Source organism: Mesoplodon mirus (assembly GCF_964341445.2).
Source record: "Mesoplodon mirus genome assembly, chromosome: 2".
Classification (NCBI taxonomy): domain Eukaryota; kingdom Metazoa; phylum Chordata; class Mammalia; order Artiodactyla; family Ziphiidae; genus Mesoplodon; species Mesoplodon mirus.
The window spans coordinates 127,925,712-127,945,661 of NC_138977.1; the positions used below are offsets into that span (position 1 = coordinate 127,925,712).

General features: G+C 36.4%; 1 protein-coding gene across 2 annotated transcripts in view; it reads right to left on the reverse strand.

Annotated features, from left to right (window-relative positions):
* Positions 1-19,950, reverse strand: part of NAA15 (N-alpha-acetyltransferase 15, NatA auxiliary subunit) — a 77,801-nt gene that overhangs the window by 32,978 nt on the left and 24,873 nt on the right. For both annotated transcript variants that reach the window (XM_082611305.1, XM_082611304.1), the window contains exons 2-9: positions 18,718-18,802; positions 16,119-16,223; positions 13,687-13,844; positions 8,359-8,493; positions 6,973-7,126; positions 3,449-3,568; positions 1,788-1,883; positions 1,524-1,630 (exon numbers count right to left, since the gene is read on the reverse strand). In XM_082611305.1, the coding sequence (XP_082467431.1) occupies positions 1,524-1,630; positions 1,788-1,883; positions 3,449-3,568; positions 6,973-7,126; positions 8,359-8,493; positions 13,687-13,844; positions 16,119-16,223; positions 18,718-18,802 (960 nt within the window). The remainder of the gene's footprint in view (positions 1-1,523; positions 1,631-1,787; positions 1,884-3,448; positions 3,569-6,972; positions 7,127-8,358; positions 8,494-13,686; positions 13,845-16,118; positions 16,224-18,717; positions 18,803-19,950) is intronic.

Genomic DNA, 19,950 nt, shown 5'->3' on the forward strand with positions numbered 1-19,950 from the left:
TCTCAATTTCATCACCATGGGGAAAGCATCAGTAAAAGAGAAGCATGGCACCATGGGGTGGGTTTCTGAGATCCAGGAGAGTGAGTGGCTGTCCCAGTTCTGGTCTCTCCTGAGTCATGACTGTACTACTTACTCCTGGCTTCGTAAGAGATCTGTGAATACTTTTAGTTTATTAATTCCCTTCTTTGCTTAATCCATCTATAATGAATTTGTTACTACAGAAGCTCTCTTAAATGACCTCAACTTAACTGATTCGACAGGTTAACACCAGCTCTCTCCATCACCTCAGAAAACTGTGAGGACTGAATGGCCACAGCTAGGTTATTCTGGTGCACCCATGTTCTTCTTCCACAAGGTGAGCTACATGCTTACTAAGGGGTTTGTTTTCCCAAACCTGTTTGAATTAGTTGCATTCATTATCATCATTGCAGAATTTAATTCAATATTATGTAAACTTAAGAAATGAGAACAAAAAGAAAGAACTGCTTCTATTAAGTCAAATACCATGGAAAGACTCACAGATAAATTAGACATTTTTTACCAATTTAGGTTTAAAAAGACAACCAAAAAGGGAAAACTCATAACAATCTTGATTCTACAATCAAGATTGCTTCACAAGCATCACGTTCTCACTGTACCAAAACTAGAAGTAAAATACCATTTTCTATCAATGTGATTTAATCAAGGGGAAAAAGGTGAAAGTCATCAATAAAGCCCATATCTTGGACCTTTCAACAAAAGACTCGCAGAATAAGTGCCCTTTATATGCTTTAGGTTTAAATGTTTGGCACGTTTAATCTGTCCCACCTTTAAGGTGTTTTTTTTTAAACCCAGCCAACATGTCTGATGCCACTGTACTTATAAACAAAATAATCTAAATTAAGATTAAAACACCCTTGGGACTTCCCTGGTGGTCCAGTGGTTAAGAATCCACGTTTCCACTGCAGGGGGCACGGGTTCGATCCCTGGTTGGGGAACCAAGATATCCCATGCCATGCAGTGCGGCCAAAGAAAAAAAGATTAAAACACCCTTTAACCAGCGTTTTGAATACTGTAATACGTAGCTGAAAGAGTAAGCTGACTTACTGGGACAGCAAACAAACTCTTCTGACAGAATTTTTTTCTACCAAATAAAAAGGAGAAAGATTACTAAGCTTCAACTTAGTTCAAAAAAAAAAAAAAAAAATCACTTCTGACTTTCCCCATGAGCAGGAATTAGAGAAAATATTGAAGAAATCAATACCTTACCAACTTTTCATCCCTGTACCGACTCACTAAAAAGTACACATCAGAAACAAAAGACAGAACAAATAAGCAGTAATTTATTCAACTAAAGAGAGCAGAGGATGAAAAGGAAATAAGAGGCACAGAAGCATTTAAACTGCAAGCTAGGAAGACTCTTAGCAGATTCACACTGTGTATATTATGTGCACAGGTAGCCAAGAACCAATTATTCCAAATACTGAGCAAAGAAATGATAGTCAAAACACAAAACCAAACAGAACCATTGTATTTTGCTTTACCTTTTCTTTATCTTTGTATAGCGACCTCAAAGTATTGAAGACTGGTGGACAACCCTTGCTGAAGTTCATCCTTAGGAACTTATCCAAACATTCTTTAAACTTCTCACCTTGGAAGAAAAAAATCCTGTTGACTTACATGTACCCAGACAACTCTAAAAATGCATACATTAAAATCTTAACATGCATACTCATATATTTAAAACCAAGGAAAGATACTGTATATCACCACACCATTTTCATTCCTTCACAATTATTCTCACTTACCAGATAAAAAGTTTAATGGCAGTCTTCTTGGCACCAATCCCCTGGGATACTTAGTCCAGGCCTCCTCATACATTTTTAGTCGTTCTAACATATTAGCTGCAAACCCCAAAAAAATTTTTTTCATATGTAATTAGAACATATTTTTCTAGAAAATTACAAATTTCTGAAAATATATAAAAATTACCATATTAAACAGAAAATTTGAACATGGGAAAAATTATTCATAATCTAACCACCTAAATATATCAACAATCATTTTAGAATACTTCTAATATTTTCATATTTTAACCTATAATCATATAAAATACAGTTTTCCTTATCCTGCTCTGCTTTAGGTGGCCTTTCAAAATCTGCCTGCTCTACTGTAGTTCCAAGAAAGGCTCAGTTATTATGTTTCCACCTACGGCTTCTCCAATGTTCTCTTCAGCCTCTCCTCTAACTCCTCTCCTTTGATTTATCTTGGAGCTTCTGGATTTATCCTCTATCTTCCATTTCTCCATATTTCTTTTATATTTTCTTTTACTCTCAGGTAAGAACTTTCCTTGTTCAATCTTTCACTTCACTAATTTTCCTCAGCTGTGGCCCCTTATATTTAATCTATTAAGATTTTCATGCCACATCAAGAAGTAGGTTTTTCATTTCCCAGATTCCTAACAGGCACTTTCTCTTAACTATGCATATTTCATTGCCTCTCTTCATCTTAGGCTTCTCTATGATCTCTACTCTCCCTATGGCTGGCACTGATGATTACCTTTCCAATGCTGGTGTTACTACAGAGGATGACATTCTTTGTACAAGGTTTCTCTCACATTTATCAATGTACCAGGAACAGTTCACTATCAGTCTTGTGGGAAACTTCGCTTCAAATTAGATCATCCTGGCTAAAGACTCTGCCTTTTTGTAGATGACACGTTTCTAGGTTTGTCCTCACAAGTAGGTCCTATTCATGGGAGAGAATGGTTGGGGAGAAGAGTGTCTCTGGACCAAGTTTATTTGAGTCCTTCCTCCCACATAGGAAACAGTGCTTCCCTTTCAGCTTGGCAACATTCACTTGCTCCTGCCAGGCCACTCTGCTATAGCCACAGGTTATCACAGAAGTCTTTCCTTTGGGGAGACATATCCATTTCTACATTTCCCTTTCATGTTTCTGATGCTGCTGTGCATTTGTAGATTTTTCAAACTTGTTTCTAAAATTCTTTTCACAACTTTCTTTGAACTTGTAGTAGGAGAGAGGTTTCAGAAAACGCTTAGTCTACCATATTAAACGGAAGTTCACAAACGTACTTCTATATTCAGATTTTGAACCAATTCTTTTTTTTAACTAGTTTTTCTCCTGTTAACCTTTCTCTTTTTAAAATATTTATTTCTTTATTTAGGCTGTGCCAGGTCTTAGTTGAGGCACACGGGATCTTCGTTGAGGCATGTTTAGTTGTGGCATGCAGACTTCTTAGCTGTGGCATGCATGTAGGATCTAGTTCCCCGAAAAGGGATTGAACCTGGGCCCCCTGCATTGGGAACGCAGAGCCTTACCCACTGGACCAGCAAGGAAGTCCCTGAACCAATTCTTAACCAGTTCTTCTAGTTACGATTTTCACTGAGTTAACACAATATATATTAACAAAAGAAGCAATTAAAACTTAGTAAGTTTTAACCAATGCTACCTGGCTTGAGTGCCTTTTCCAAGCCTTTGTAATAGGCCCAGTTTTCAGGATTTCTCTCTTGTAATCCTCTGTAAACATCAGCTGCATCTTCCAAACGACATAATTGCAAGAGAAGTTCCCCTGATAAAAAACAAATTAAATTAAGTATCTTCTGATTGTAACTTTAAGTTTTCCTCAAACTTTCTCTTAAAACCTCTTCAATATTGGGAAGTGGGTAGATTTGGTATCCTCCTGAGTTCTCAATTCCTTTCAACAAGACTATTTACCATGTTACTTTATTGTCCCTCCTTTCTGAAAGTTCATGTGTAGAAATGTCATCCTCTTCACATCCTCAATTTATTCAGGTATTTTTCTAACTCCAGGCTACTCTCTCAAGGTCACTGAACACAGTCACCAAGCCATCATCTACTACTCAAGTATTCCTGACAACGTATGGACAATTTCAAAATCCAGATTAATGCCCCAATCCAATACCCTAACCTTATGATGCCCTAATCAACTAGGAAACAACTGTGCTCTAGCAGCCCATAAGCATGGCCACATTGTCTCTCTTCCTACTACTGTTTTTTCTCTCTTCCAACTACCAAATATGCATCTTGCTTTAAGCTTAACTATTTTGACTTTCTTCTTCTTGTCTCACTAATCCAACCCTCCAACCCTAGAGGAAAACCGTTCCCTTTTCTTCACGCCTTTCAGCAACCTGTAGGCTCACTGCTGTCCTCTCTGGGTTGCATGACCAATCTCATCCCTGAATGACATTAGCAGCCCCAAATATGAAAACTAATCTCAAAACCTAGGCTCCCTCATTTACCAATTTTAAGGCCTGGGTCATCCCAACTGCTTGCTTGCTGTACACCTTCGCATAAAAGAAGTCAGCAGATGAATGGACTGAGGCACTGGTTTCGCTAGAAATATATGAGCTCCAAACTCACACAAGCCTCAAGCACTGCTCAGGAATCCTTTTCCCTACCTTAATGGGCTCCCATTTACTAAAGGTATTATTTTCAAACCAGGACTTCACCCTTGCACCCTTTCTATTATCAGATAATAAAAATGAACACTTACTGAGAGTGAAAGTGACTTTTAAATGTTTCACTTGCATTACTTAATTCAATTCTCAAAGCTCTATGAGATAGGTTACTATTATTGGTGTCATTTTAAAGCAGAGAACATAAGTAAACTTGTCAAGGGTCTTTCAGATAGTTAACTGTTAAGAGTCAGGATTTGAACCCAAGCAATTTAGCTAAATGAGCCCATATTTTTAATGTTTACACCCTCAGTGGTTCTCAGCCAGGTGCATTTTTGCCATCCATGAGACATCTAGCAATATCTGGAGACATTTTTGGCGTCACGGTAAGGGAAGCAGGTGCTACGGTATCTGACAGGTAGAAGCTACCAATGCTGCTAAACATTATGCAACATACAGGAGACTTCCACCTCCAACACCTTGGTCCCAAAATGTCAACAGCACCAAAGTTAACGGTCAGCTCTACACTAACCAAAAGCCTACTTCATTAAAAACATAAATAATATTCTGCAACTTTTCTCCCCTACGCTACATCCATCCACATTTCCTTCCCTTAATCTTTACCCACCTTTCCCTTGTAGAAGGAACTGATGGTATAAGAATTAACAATGAAACTTTCTGCCTAACTATGCCCACTCACCCACGCCAGGAAATTCCTAAATTATCCTGACTACCCACCAACTAACATCAATGCCTTTTATTACTGGAATATCCAACGACTGATGATTCTACTCTTAGTTCCCTTCTATTCTTTTTATATACCCTGTCCCCAATACCTGATTCACTGGAGATATCAAAACATATTTTGTGGAACGAACTGATGGCTCTGTTTCCTATTTCACTGAGAAAATGGAAGCAACTAGAAGAGAACCCCCAAATACCCACTACATTGACACACCTACTTGCCCATACACTCTACCATCTCTCATTACTGTGGATGAACTATTCATTTTGCTATCTAAGCCCAACCTTTCAACTTATCCACTAGATCACATACCCTCTACTGTACTGCATATTCTGTCTCATTATCCAGTGAGCATAAGCAAATGCTGTAAAAATCTTCTTTTGATCCTATAACACATTCCATCCACCACTACCCTATAGGTGTTTCCTATACAGCAAAACTACTTGTATGCATCATTTATGCATGCTATCTTCAATTCCTCTACTTAAATCTCATTTAAATCTACTTGATCTGTTTGGGCTTTTACTACCCTCCTTCCAAATGTTCAGAACGTTTTTTTGTTAAGGTCATCAGTAACTTCCAAATTGCTAAATCCATGGGTCAATTCTGAGTCCTCAGCTTGAGCTGTCATTCTTCCTCCCTAATAAAGTTATAAAAATAATAAAACAAAACAATGTACTTAAGAGTATTTTGAACAATGTCACATATTTCCGTAAAGAAACTGAGGCTCAAGTCTTGCCCCTCATCATTTAGCTAGTTAGTAGCCAATGAAGGAACTCAAACTAGTTTTTTCAACCTCGTGATCTTTCCAATAAGGCAGAAGCCTCCTCCTTTATAACTAACAGACTGTTAAGGGATGATCAACTCAAGTGCGAGAGGGCTGTCTTGGGTCTACAGCTCACAAATGAGCTCCAGGCGCCTTAGATTTCCATTCTTTTCTTGCCAGCAGCATTATCCTCTGCTGAGAAGTTCATCAAACAAATGGTGGCTACACCCACTCTGCACACAGATACCACACCTTCTAGTGTTCAACTTCAAGGGAAGCCAAAGAAATCTGAAACCAACAAACTTCAGTCGCCTGGTCTCACAAAGATAAAGGAATATTTCAATTTCAGATGGCAATTCTTAGGAAGTACTCATATTCTCAATTACTTGTTATTTTTCTTTCACTTTCCATAATCAGTTCCTCAACTTTTAAAACTACAAAGACTCCTTCTTCTCAACCCTCTAATAAACGGCAGAACTGGAGATCTTTATTTAAGGATCTACCCATCCTCCTACCCTAATCCACACATATAAACCCGAATCTCTGGTTTCAATTCATGTTCTATGTTCAGAGAGATATTCAGATAAACCATAAAGAACCCTAGGAATGTCCCATAAGCACTTTAGTAAAGACTGATTTATCAATATATATCACTGACAATAAAGAAATGTGTTGTACACATTCAGTTTTGCCAATAAGCAGTTTCGAAGAAAATCCTGTCTTATAAAATTGAGCAATTGCCTCCAGTGTCTTAATCAAACTCTACAGTATTTTCAGATCAAAGATACTTAAAGAGAAAATATTGTACTGAGTCACTTCATTCAATGATTTATTGTTCACAATTTTTTTTCCTATAACAATATCCATTGTTTGAATGTGTATTTTCCCACATTACAAATTATTCAAAGTGCATGAGTAAGAAATAGATTTTGACATCAAATCAAGAAGTTGTGTTATATGCAACTATCAGTAGCAACTAGATTTTTCAGTTTTGCTCTTTGTCATAATTAAATACCAGAATAAATTACACTCTTTAAAAAAATTACCTTTGGTTTCTTCTACAGCAAGTTTATCACAAATCTGCTTTTCATAGGTACAAAGATGTTCCAGAGCTTCTCTATAGAGACCTGCTTCCCGAAGAACTTGATTCTGATATAAAAGGAGTTCACTATATTCATAATCCACTTTATCAGGGGATGTCTATATATGGATATAAGGAATATTAACAGTAAGAATTTTGTTTTCATATTAGAAAATTGTTCACACACTCAAATACATATAAGAAGTCAAAGGATAATATATGATGAACAAAATTCATTTTTTAAAATTTCTAAATATCTTTCTAGGGAGCAACTAAGTAAATAATGTCAATATTAACTTATAACCCACTGAATAAAATAATCCATTAAGTCCTTACATATAATAAATAAATAGGAGAGAAAGGAAAGCTCTTACTTAAGAACAGAATGTCAAATAAATCTAGAAGGAATAAGACAGAAAAATCACCATTTTGAAACTATCATAGGAACAGTTGATTCAGGCAAGGATCATAATCAATGAATGCTAAAACTAGTGGTGAAAGTTTGATGAGGAACAGACTATTCATAAAGTCTCAAATTGTTTATTAAATACAAAGAGAAAAAAAATAACAAGTTTATAGTGAAGAAACCTGGCAGACACCACCTTAACCAAGTAATCAAATGGAACAGACACCACGTGACTCAATGTGGTGAACTAAGAAGGGCTTGAAATCACTTCTGTAGTTTCCTGCCAAAAATGCATAATATCTAATAATGAGGAAACATCAAATAAATCTAAATTGATGAACGCTCTACGAAAGCACTGCCATGACTCTTCAAAACTACCAATGTCATGAAATACAAAGAAAGCCTTTGAAACTTCCAGATTAAAAGAGGTTGAAGAGAAATGACAACTAAATGTAAGTTATGATTCTAAACTGGATCCTGAAATGGAAAAAAAAGTCCTAGAAAGGATATAAACAGATCGATTAGTAAATTTTGAATATGCATTGTGGATTAGATAATAACAGTCTATCAATGTTAAATTTCCTAATTTTTTAATAATCTATACAGCAGTATCTATACATTTGACAACTATAAATTTATTCTTAGGAAATACCACACTGAAGCACTTAGGAGTAAAAGAGCATGGTATCTACAATTACTCTCAAATGTTTCAGGAAAAAAATTAAATAGCTAAGTAAATATAGAGACTGTAAGTAAATGTATCAAATATTAACAACTAGTTAATGTGAGTGAACTTCTATATGGAGTTCTTTGTACTCTTCTTGCAACTTTTCTGTAAGTTTGAAACTATTTCAAAAGAAAAGTTAGTAAGGCTATATACGCTTCTTTCTTTTAGTTATATTAAGAATAAGACCTAGTTTACTAGGTATGACTTCTGGTTGTTACCTGTTGTGTTTTCCTAAATTCCTCTAAAATCTTTGCTGCCATTTCATAATCTTCTAATAAATGGTAAGCAATAGCATAACCAATCCACGATGCTCTCTGTGCAGGTCGAAGCTGAAGTAATTGATATCTCGTTTCCTTTAAGAGGGGAAAAAAACACTTCTTCTTAGTTTTACAATGAAAGTAAACGCTTCTTAAAAAGATCATGTTCATTTACCCCATAACACAGAGCAACCTGTAACACAAGGATAGAAATCATAACAGAAAATAGTTTCAAACATCCATATTGTGTAGCTTTACAGAAGCAAAAATGTATTTCTTAAGAAGCACAATGAAGCTTCCAAGATAATCTTGTAATTTTTTAAAAGGTTAAGACCTGGTACCCTTTATTACTTACTGATCTACTTACTCTAAGAAAAGAGGACATGGGGAGGGGGAAGGGTAAGCTGGGACGAAGTGAGAGAGTGGCATGGACATACATACACTACCAAATGTAAAATAGATAGCTAGTGGGAAGCAGCTGCATAGCACAGGGAGATCAGCTCGGTGCTTTGTGACCACCTAGAGGGGTGGGATAGGGAGGGTGGGAGGGAGACTCAAGAGGGAGGAGATATGGGGATATATGTATATGTATAGCTGATCACTTTGTCATACAGCAGAAGCTAACACACCACTGTAAAGCAATTACACTTCAATAAAGATGTTAAAAAAAAAACCCCAAACCTATGGGATGCAGCAAAAGCAGTTCTAAGAGGGAAGTTTATAGCAATACAAGCCTACCTCAAGAAACAAGAAAAATCTCAAATAAACAATCTAACCTTACACCTAAAGGAACTAGAGAAAGAAGAACAAACAAAACCCAAAGTTAACAGAAGGAAAGAAATGATAAAGATCAGAGCAGAAATAAATGAAATAGAAACAAAGAAAACAACAGCAAAGATCAATAAAACTAAAAGCTGGTTCTTTGAGAAGATAAACAAAATTGATAAACCATTAGCCAGACTCATCAAGAAAAAGAGGGACAGGACTCAAATCAATAAAATTAGAAATGAAAAGGAGATGTTACAACAGACACCGCAGAAATACAAAGCATCCTAAGAGACTACTACAAGCAACTCTATGCCAACAAAATGGACAACCTGGTAGAAATGGACAAATTCTTAGAAAGGTATATCCTTCCAAGACTGAACCCAGAAGAAATAGAAAATATGAACAGACCAATCGCAAGTAATGAAATTGAAACTGTGATTAAAAATCTTCTGACAGGTCCTCCCTGGTGGCGCAGCAGTTGAGACTCCGCCTGCCGATGCAAGGGACATGGGTTCATGCCCTGGTCCGGGAAGATCCCACATGCCGCGGAGTGGCTGGGCCTGTGAGCCATGGCCACTGAGCCTGCGCGTCCGGAGCCTGTGCTCCACAACGGGAGAGGCCACAACAGTGAGAGGCCCACGTACAGCAAAAAAAAAAAAATCTTCCAACAAACAAAAGTCCAGGACCAGATGGCTTCACAGGTGAATTCTATCAAACATTTAGAGAAGAGCTAACACCCATCCTGCTCAAACTCTTCCAAAAAATTGCAGAGGAAGGAACACTCCCAATCTCATTCTATGAGGCAACCATCACCCTGATACCAAAACTAGACAAAGATACTAAAAAAAAAAAAGAGAATTACAGACCGATATCACTGATGAATACAGATGCAAAAATCCTCAACAAAATACTAGCAAACAGAATCCAACAACACATTAAAAGGATCATACACCACGATCAAGTGGGATTTATCCCAGGGATGCAAGGATTCTTCAATATATGCCAATCAATCAATGCGATACACCATATTAACAAATTGAACAATAAAAACCATATGATCATCTCAATAGATGCAGAAAAACTTCTGACAAGATTCAACACCCATTTATGATAAAAACTCTGCAGAAAGTGGGCATAGAGGGAACCTACCTCAACATAATAAAGGGCATATATGACAAACCCACAGCAAACATCATTCTCAATGGTGAAAAACTGAAAGCATTTCCTCTAAGATCAGCAACAAGATAAGGATGTCCACTCTCACCACTCTTATTCAACACAGTTTTGGAAGTCCTAGCCACGGCAATCAGAGAAGAAAAAGAAATAAAAGGAATACAAATTGGAAAAGAAGAAGTAAAACTGCCACTGTTCGGAGATGACATGATACTATACATAGAGAATCCTAAAGATGCCACCAGAAAACTAGTAGAGCTAATCAATGAATTTGGTAAAGTTGCAGGATACAAAATTAATGCACAGAAATCTCTTGCATTCCTATACACTAATGATGATAAATCTGAAAGAGAAATTAAGTAAACACTCACATTTACCATTGCAACAAAAAGAATAAAATACCTAGGATTAAACCTACCTAGGGAGACAAAAGACCTGTATGCAGAAAACTATAAGACACTGATGAAAGAAATTAAAGATGATACCAACAGACGGAGAGATATAACATATTTTTGGATTGGAAGAATCAATATTGTGAAAATGACTATACTACCCAAAGCAATCTACAGATTCAATGCAATCCCTATCAAATTACCAGTGGCATTTTTTATGGAACTAGAACAAAAAATCTTAAAGTTTATATGGAGACACAAAAGACCCCGAATAGCCAAAGCAGTCTTGAGGGAAAAACCAGAGCTGGAGGAATCAGACTCCCTGACTTCATTCTATACTACAAAGCTACAGTAATCAAGACAATATTGTACTGGCACAAAGCCAGAAACATAGATCAATGGAACAAGATAGAAACCCCAGAGATAAACCCACACACCTATGGTCAACTAATCTATGACAAAGGAGGCAAGGATATACAATGGAGAAAAGACAGCCTCTTCAATAAATGGTGCTGGGAAAACTGGACAGCTACATGTAAAAGAATGAAATTAGAACACTCCCTAACACCATACACAAAAATAAACTCCAAATGGATTCAAGACCTAAATGTAAGACCAGACACTATAAAACTCTTAGAGGAAAACATAGGAAGAACACCCTTTGACATAAATCACAGCAAGATCTTTTTTGATCCACCTCCTAGAAAAATGGAAATAAAAACAAAAATAAACAAATGGGACCTAATGAAACTTAAAAGCTTTTGCAAAGCAAAGGAAACCATAAACAAGACGAAAGACAACCCTCAGAATGGGAGAAAATATTTGCAAACGAATCAATGGACAAAGGATTAATCTCCAAAATATACAAAGAGCTCATGCAGCTCAATATTAAAGAAACAAACAACCCAATCAAAAAATGGGCAGAAGACCTAAATAGACAATTCTCCAAAGACATACAGATGGCCAAGAAGCACATGAAAAGCTGCTCAACATCACTAATTATTAGAGAAATGCAAATCAAAACTACAATGAGGTATCGCCTCACACCAGTTAGAATGGGCATCATCAGAAAATCTACAGACAACAAATGCTGGAGAGGGTGTGGAGAAAAGGGAACCCTCTTGTGCTGTTGGTGGGAATGTAAACTGATACAGCCACTATGGAGAACAGTATGGAGGTTCCTTAAAAAACTAAAAGTAGAATTACCATATGATCCAGCAATCCCACTACTGGGCCTATACCCAGAGAAAACCATAATTCAAAAAGACACATGCACCCCAATGTTCACTGCAGCACTATTTACAATAGCCAGGTCGTGGAAGCAACCTAAATGCCCATCGACAGACAAATGGATAAAGAAGTTGTGGTACGTATATACAATGGAATATTACTCAGACATAAAAAGGAACGAAGCTGAGTCATTTGTTGAGACGTGGATGGATCTAGAGACTGTCATACAGAGTGAAGTAAGCCAGAAAGAGAGAAACAAATATCGTATATTAACGCATGTATGTGGAACCTAGAAAAACGGTACAGATGAACCGGTTTGCAGGGCAGAGGTTGAGACACAGGTGTAGAGAACAAATGTATGGACACCAAGGGGGGAAAGCCGCAGCGGGTTGGGGACGGTGGTGTGCTGAATTGGGCGATTGGGATTGACATGTAGACACTGATGTGTATAAAATTGATGACTAATAAGAACCTGCTGTTGGACTTCCCTGGTGGCGCAGTGGTTGAGAGTCCGCCTGCCGATGCAGGGGACACGGGTTCATGCCCCGGTCCGGGAAAATCCCACATGCCGTGGAGCGGCTGGGCCCGTGAGCCATGGCCGCTGAGCCTGCGCGTCCGGAGCCTGTGCTCCACAATGGGAGAGGCCACAACAGTGAGAGGCCCGCGTACCGCCAAAAAAAAAAAAAAAAAAAAAGAACCTGCTGTATAAAAAAAATAAATTAAATAAAATTCAAAAAAAAAAGATAGTACAAAGGAAAAAAACACTTTTTTTTAATACAGTGCCCAACTACTGAGGTAAGATCTATAGAAGACAACTCAACAGGTACTATATGGAAAAAAAAAAAAGAGGGACTAAATAAATCTGATTTAATAGACTGATTTAAGGGTTAAAATATAGCTACAGTAGTGATCATTTGTAATGCAGAAAAATATAGAACACTATGCTGTGCATCACAGGGCAATTAAACTTCTAAAACTCCAACCAACCAACCAAACTCAGAGAAAAAGAAATCAGATTTGTGGTTACCAGAGGTGGGAATGGGAGTGCGGTGGGGAGTACAGGGTATTAAATGAAGGTGGTCAAAGGCACACACATCCAATTGTAAGATAAATTAAGTACTAGGGGTGTAATGTACAATATGATTAATATAATTAACACTTCTGTATGTTATATGTGGAAACTGTTACAAAAGTAAACCCTAATAGTTCTCAGCACCAGGAACAAATATAATTTTTCCTTTTTCTATTACTTTGTATCTATATAAGATGATGAATGCTTACTAAACACTGTGGTAACATTTCATGATGTAAACAAAATCATTATGCTGTACACCTTAAACTTATACAGTGCTGTATGTCAATTATATTTGAATAAAACTGGAAGGAAGCCCCCACCCCGCTGCACACACAATGTAGCTACTAAGACAGAATATTAGTCTCTATGGAGGTAAAAAGAATAAACAAACAAACAAAATATATATATATAAATGTTAATTTTTCACTGAACTGATTAACTCAATCTTATACAGTAATCCAACTCTGTCTCACAGTAAAATAATTTTTAAATCTGATTAGTCTAGTCATAAACACAATCACTACTGGGAGAAGAGAGCAAGATTCAATTAAATTTTTTTTAATGGAAAACTTGTTATCAGAAAGTACTCAAAAAAAGTTTTAAATATTTAAACAATATTTCCTCCTTAGAATAAAAAAATTCTCTACTTACCCTGTAACCCTCAAGATCTCGCATTTGAATCTGTAGTAAAGAAAGGTCCCTTAAGATTTGAAGATTGTCTTTATCCCATTTTAGCGCATTTCTGTAACACTTAATGGCTTCATCATATTTCTTGTCTGACCTCTGCAGAAGGCCATAAACATGCCAACCTAAAGGATTTAGTTAAGGATACAACCTCCAGGTCAAGAAATAAAGTTCCAATAATATTCTCTATGAAACTCAGAAAACTACATCTATTTATAAAATTACAAGCTTAAAAAACAGAGAGAATATAAAGACAGAAGGTAGTTTGATACAGTGGGGGAAAAAAGCACAGCTCTTTGAGCCAGAGAAAACAGGTCTAGCCTGCCTTATTAGCTCTGTGACCTTAAACAAATTAATTTAATCTTATGTTTCCTCAATTATAAAATATAAATAAACAGAAAGGCTATACAGCAAAGCGCAGCAGTTTGGAGACAAAATGGAATAACATATAAAGTATTCACTGGCTTGCGCAAAAATAAATGCTCAATAAATATTAAGAATTATCTTTACTTTTAAAAGGAAAAAGAGGGAATGGATATCCATGACATGTAATTGTTTTAAATCAAGTGTACTTTCTTTTCCTTAGCTAACAAGGTCCTTGGGACAGACCCTTAGTGCAGTATAAAGTTTCTAAAAATCAACCACTTAAATTTTGGGTGCAGGTGGCCAAAATGGACAGTCTCCTATTCAAAGAACTTAAAGTCTAGTAAGGGATACAGATAAGTAAGCAAAATTACAGTAGGTTGTAAAACTGTGCTACAAAGGGGGAAAATATGTAAATAATCCCACTCCCCTAATACAGGTCTTTTTCACTTTAGATCTTGATTACTGCAAGTCACCCATCCTCCTGCCTTCAGTCTCTCTGCTTTTACTCTCACCTGCCAGAGTAACCTTTCTAAAACACACACAATCAAAAAAAAAAAAGTCTACTTCCCTTTCCAGAAATGAGTAATGTTTCTCAGATCAGATTCCAACTTTTCAATCTAACAACTTCTACACTCCTTAACAGAGTCAGTAAATACAGAATTTCTAGGGTGACATGTATAACTGAAAATACATATATAATGCTATAAATTTTATTTGGAAAATAATCTTCATTTTCATAATGCAAATGACAAAGTAAAGGTTAACAAATCTTCTCAGTTGGTTGGAACATGGTTTTAAAAAGCCTGGAACATGGTTTTAAAAAAGTTTAAAAAAGACTAGATACCCTTCATAATCTGGCACCCATTACCTACCTTCCTATTCCCCGCACCCCCATTTCAGGACTTGATCAACTCTCTTGAGCACTGCAACACCTTTTAACTGCCTTGAATCTTCTTCTTCTAAAAATCTATCCTCAAGGAGTTTAACATTGCTAAAAATTTAAAGAAATTCATGTTCATCAAGAGGAACCCAGTTAAATAAAGCATGGCAAGTACAAACAGAACACCGCACCAACATTAAAATGACGAAAAGGTATCTACAAGATCTTATTAATTAATCCTTTGCTTACCTTTTCAGTTTCTGGTTACTCTCAACTCACTCACTTCTGCTTTACTGGATTAGTGATAATTGTTGAACAAATTATAACGTTTTATGTAATACTCAGAAGTGTTAAGCTTCTACCAAGTATCTTCCTTCACTAGACTATAAGATCCGTGACAGCAAAATCCGTATCTTTTTTAGTCTGCATTATTCCAGACTAACACTTGAAAATTTGCTAAGTGTTTCAGCACTTCATCGTGTTAGCCAACAAAATAGGTAAAGAAATATTTGTTTAAAACTATTTAAAAAACAGTAACCCACAATTTTTTCTCTATCTTCCCTCAGACATTTGTACTTGATCTTACTCTCACACTTCCCTTAATAAAATAAAATAAAATAAAATTCACCTCACACAGTCCAGCATTATCAGGGACTATGTTAAGCATCGTTAAATCTTTACACCACCACAGTGAAGTGGGTATGAGTGTTCTCATTTAACACATAAGGAAACTAAGCCCTAAGATCACAGTTAGAAAGAAGCTGAGCTGAGAATCAAACCAAAGTGAAGCATACTCCAAACCCTGGGCTCTCAATCAGTATACTATACTGCCTTCTAATACTCCTTATTGTATATCCTTCTCTAAATTCATGCTATGATGAAATCTGCAAGGTACCTTTTTTTTAAGTGTGGGAAGAGCTTTCATAGATATTTTAAAAGGCAAGTCCCATTTATCTGTGACTAGATACAATGGTAGAACATGGTAGGTATACAAAAATGTTTCCTGAATGAAGGCAGTTGCTATTATTCAATTGAAGAAGGAACCATCTCCTCTGGAGTTACACAGTAAGAGAGATCTAAAACTTCTGACTCCCAAATTGCTGCCTTAGCTCAAGACACCACAATCCAACCCTTAAATATACAAAAAGGATACACACATGACTCTTCAAGTCATTTCTCAAACCTCTACGAACCAATTCATAAGCTTCTTCCTTTTTTCCCAAACAGTTCAATGTTAATCCTTTCATAGCCAGGGTTTCTATTTTTAAAAAAAAGAAAAAGAAGAAAAGGAAGAAAAAAAGAAAAAGAATTTAAAGATAACTAACAACAACAGAAACGGTAACCGTAATCTCAAAAACAAATGTAACATTATCCTGAATATTTAAAACTTCAAGGAGATTCCTGGGAAAATGTCCAGGTATTTACAGAATTAAAATACTTGTTAAATTGACAAATGAAGTAACTACATATTTCTATACTGTAGGCCTCCCTAGATTTTTTTTTTTGATAAAAAGATACAAAAATGCATGAATATCTGGTAATCCATATGCTAACAAGATAAAATGATTTTCCTACTGTTCAGGGGAATTCCATGACCTTATTAAATTACTCCTTTAAAGTATGAAAAACTTTATCTTGAAACAGACTATCTCTGTGAACCCAAGTTACATAAAGGTTAAATTCACTGTTCAACTATTTAAATATACAAATAAATTACATTTCTGGTTTTCATAAGTTTATTTTAAAACGATTCTTTGGGATTACTATTAAATATACAAGTAAAAGAAGATGTCAGACACCTGTCATTCACAATCCACAGATTAAAAAAGAGTTGAGGAAAATATTTATTTTCAGAAAGGGAAAAACAATATTTCTAATTTCACAATGTATATTCTATGAAACACAAATGAATATAAAATATTCATTATGATTAATTTGTCTTTTAGGACTACAATTTAAAATTTATAGAAAAATTAACTAGGAATAAAAGATAAGGATTAAACATATTATCCTGAGGAAAAGTCAACATTTATAGTAAAACATAGATAAAGAAATGTAAGCGGGCTTCCCTGGTGGCGCAGTGGTTGAGAGTCTGCCTGCGGATGCAGGGGACATGGGTTCGTGCCCCGGTCCGGGAAGATCCCGCATGCCGCGGAGCAGCTGGGCCTGTGAGCCATGGCCGCTGAGCCTGCGCGTCCGGAGCCTGTGCTCCGGAATGGGAGAGGCCACAACAGTGAGAGGCCCGCGTACCGCAAAAAAAAAAAAAAAAAAAGAAATGGAAGCAAAAAAAAAAAGAAGGAAAAAAATGTGTATAAAATCATCATAAATCATGCATAAATTTAAAGGAAAAGGAAGCAAACAAACAAAATATATTTGGCAAGTAGCCAAATTAGCAAGGTACTGTAGAAAGTAACACTTTGTTGTTAAACAGGTAAAATCTATTCTTGCAAGAAACAACTTCAAGTGTCTTAATTAATGAAAACCCAGGTTGTAAGTTTAGAACAAATCATAACTTACATACTGTTAAAAAGTATTTTCAATTAAATTATGACACTGCATATGCAACCTGATTTCAGATATGTTAAAATATGAAGGGAAATTGCATTTTAGACACAATGAAAGTTGGTACTCTGCTGTACTGAAACTCTATGGTGACTATACAATTAAAGTTACATTACCATTATGCATACTTTTGGAATGAATATAAAACAACCTCATATCCAACTGGCTAGCAAAACTTTTTTTTTTTTTTTTTTTTTGTGGTACGCGGGCCTCTCACTGCTGTGGCCTCTCCTGTTGGGGAGAACAGGCTCCCGATGTGCAGGCTCAGTGGCCATGGCTCACGGGCCTAGCCGCTCCGCGGCATGTGGGATCCTCCCGGACCGGGGCACGAACCTGTGTCCCCTGCATCGGCAGGCGGACTCCCAACCACTGCACCACTAGGGAAGCCCCAAAACTATTTTTTAACAAGGAAATGGAGAAAGAAAATTTTAGATACTTTATTCTCACTGCTTTCTATCTTTAAACAATTTTATTACTATAGTGAAAGTACACGAGAGTAAAGATAGCTAACAGGGAACTATTGCTCTCTCCCTCTTCAATACTAAGAGAACATTATCAAATTAATTAACAAAGAGCCATGTTTCCTAACTACAAATCAGACCTGTGAAAGCTTATTTTTCCTTTGCTTCTTTACAAGTTTATCCTACAAACATCTCACTGTCCAATTTTCTACCCTCACACAAGCAAAAGCTATGTAACTTTCAAAATCATGTCTTGAACATGACTGTCTTGAAAAACTAATTAAGATACAATGCTAAATAAGAAGGTGCTGGTTCATGAGCAAAGACCCAAATGGATACTTTCTGAATAAGCTTATTGTAAGGAATAAAATTTCTCTAGCTCAACCAAAGTTCTCAAGCAAAATTTTCTTGTAACATTTTAAATAAACTTATTTATTAAACTTAAATTAGCATATTTGTCTTACTAGGTTCTTTTGCCTTTCCTGTGGTGCTAATATTAGAAATAGGAATAAATCAGAACTCAAGTAGATTGTGTTATCATTTTCTTGACAATAAATTCAAAGTATTAGTATTAAACATCTCACAGGAGTCAAGGATAAGAAGGTCCATTCTCTCTGGAAAACAGTCTAGGCAGCTGGGATTAACAGAACCCAAATAAGTGAAACCAGATAAGTAAGCAAAGCCTTACCTACTTATGCTTACAAGCAAGTGTACAGTATTTACACTTACCTCCATGCTCAGCAAATTTGGGGTTAGAGAGGATTTGTTTACAGAATTTCAATCCATTTCTGTACTGTTTATGTTCATAACATCTCTGTCAAAACAAAAGAGAAAATTTTAAGTTTAGCAGGAAATGCAAACAATTTTAAATTCGGTGCTAAATTTTTGATTCTGTTAAATAGAACAAAATGATCACGTTATTTCCATATTCTCCTAAATCTCAATAAAACGCAGTTTAAAAAAATAAATACAGGGAGTTCTCTGGTTGCTTAGTGGTCAGGATTTGGCACTTTCACTGCAGTGACCTGGGTTCAATCCCTGCTCAGGGAACTGGATACCGCAAGCCACACTGTGCAGCCAAAATTAAAAAAAAAAAAAAAAAGAAAGAAAGAAAAAGAAAAAGGAAGGTTCAAATACAGAAAGTAAAAGCAAGACAAAGGGACAAAATATACATTGGAAAAAATAAGAAAATCATTAGCTTACTCCAAAAGGTCCAACAAATGTTAATAATGTGAAAACTGAAAAAAAAAAAGGTGTAGAAATTATATTTTAAAATAACATTTTCTTTTTGCTGAAGGAAACAAGTCTCTGAAGCCACAAGGGAGAAACAAGTGCATGCAAATTAACAAAGGGGAAAAAAGGCCCACACTATGGCACACCATAATGAAAATGCAAAGCCTGGAAATAATGGTCCTTAAAAACTTCCAGAGAAAGGGGCTTCCCTGGTGGCGCAGTGGTTAAGAATCCACCTGCCAATGCAGGGGACAAGGGTTCGAGCCCTGGCCCAGGAAGATCCCACATGCCACGGAGCAACTAAGCCCGTGTGCCACAATTACTGAGCCTGAGCTCTAGAGCCTGCAAGCCACAACTGCTGAGCCCACGTGCCACAACTACTGAAGCCTGCGCACCTAGAGCCCGTGCTCCGCAACAAGAGAAGCCACCACAATGAGAAGCCCGCACAACACAAAGAAGAGTAGCCCCCACTCACCGCAACTAGACGAAGCCCATGCGCAGCAACGAAGACCCAACACAGCCAAAAAAATAAAAAGAAAAAACTTCCAGAGAGAAAAAAACAAGTCACATAAAAAAGATCTGTAATCAGAATAGCACTGAACTTTTACTCCAAAGTAACAATGGAATATTGCTAAAAGCTATAAAACTACACACAGCCTTCAAAATTCAGAATTACTTACCTAGCTAAACTGTCAATCAAGTATATATACATATATATATATATATATA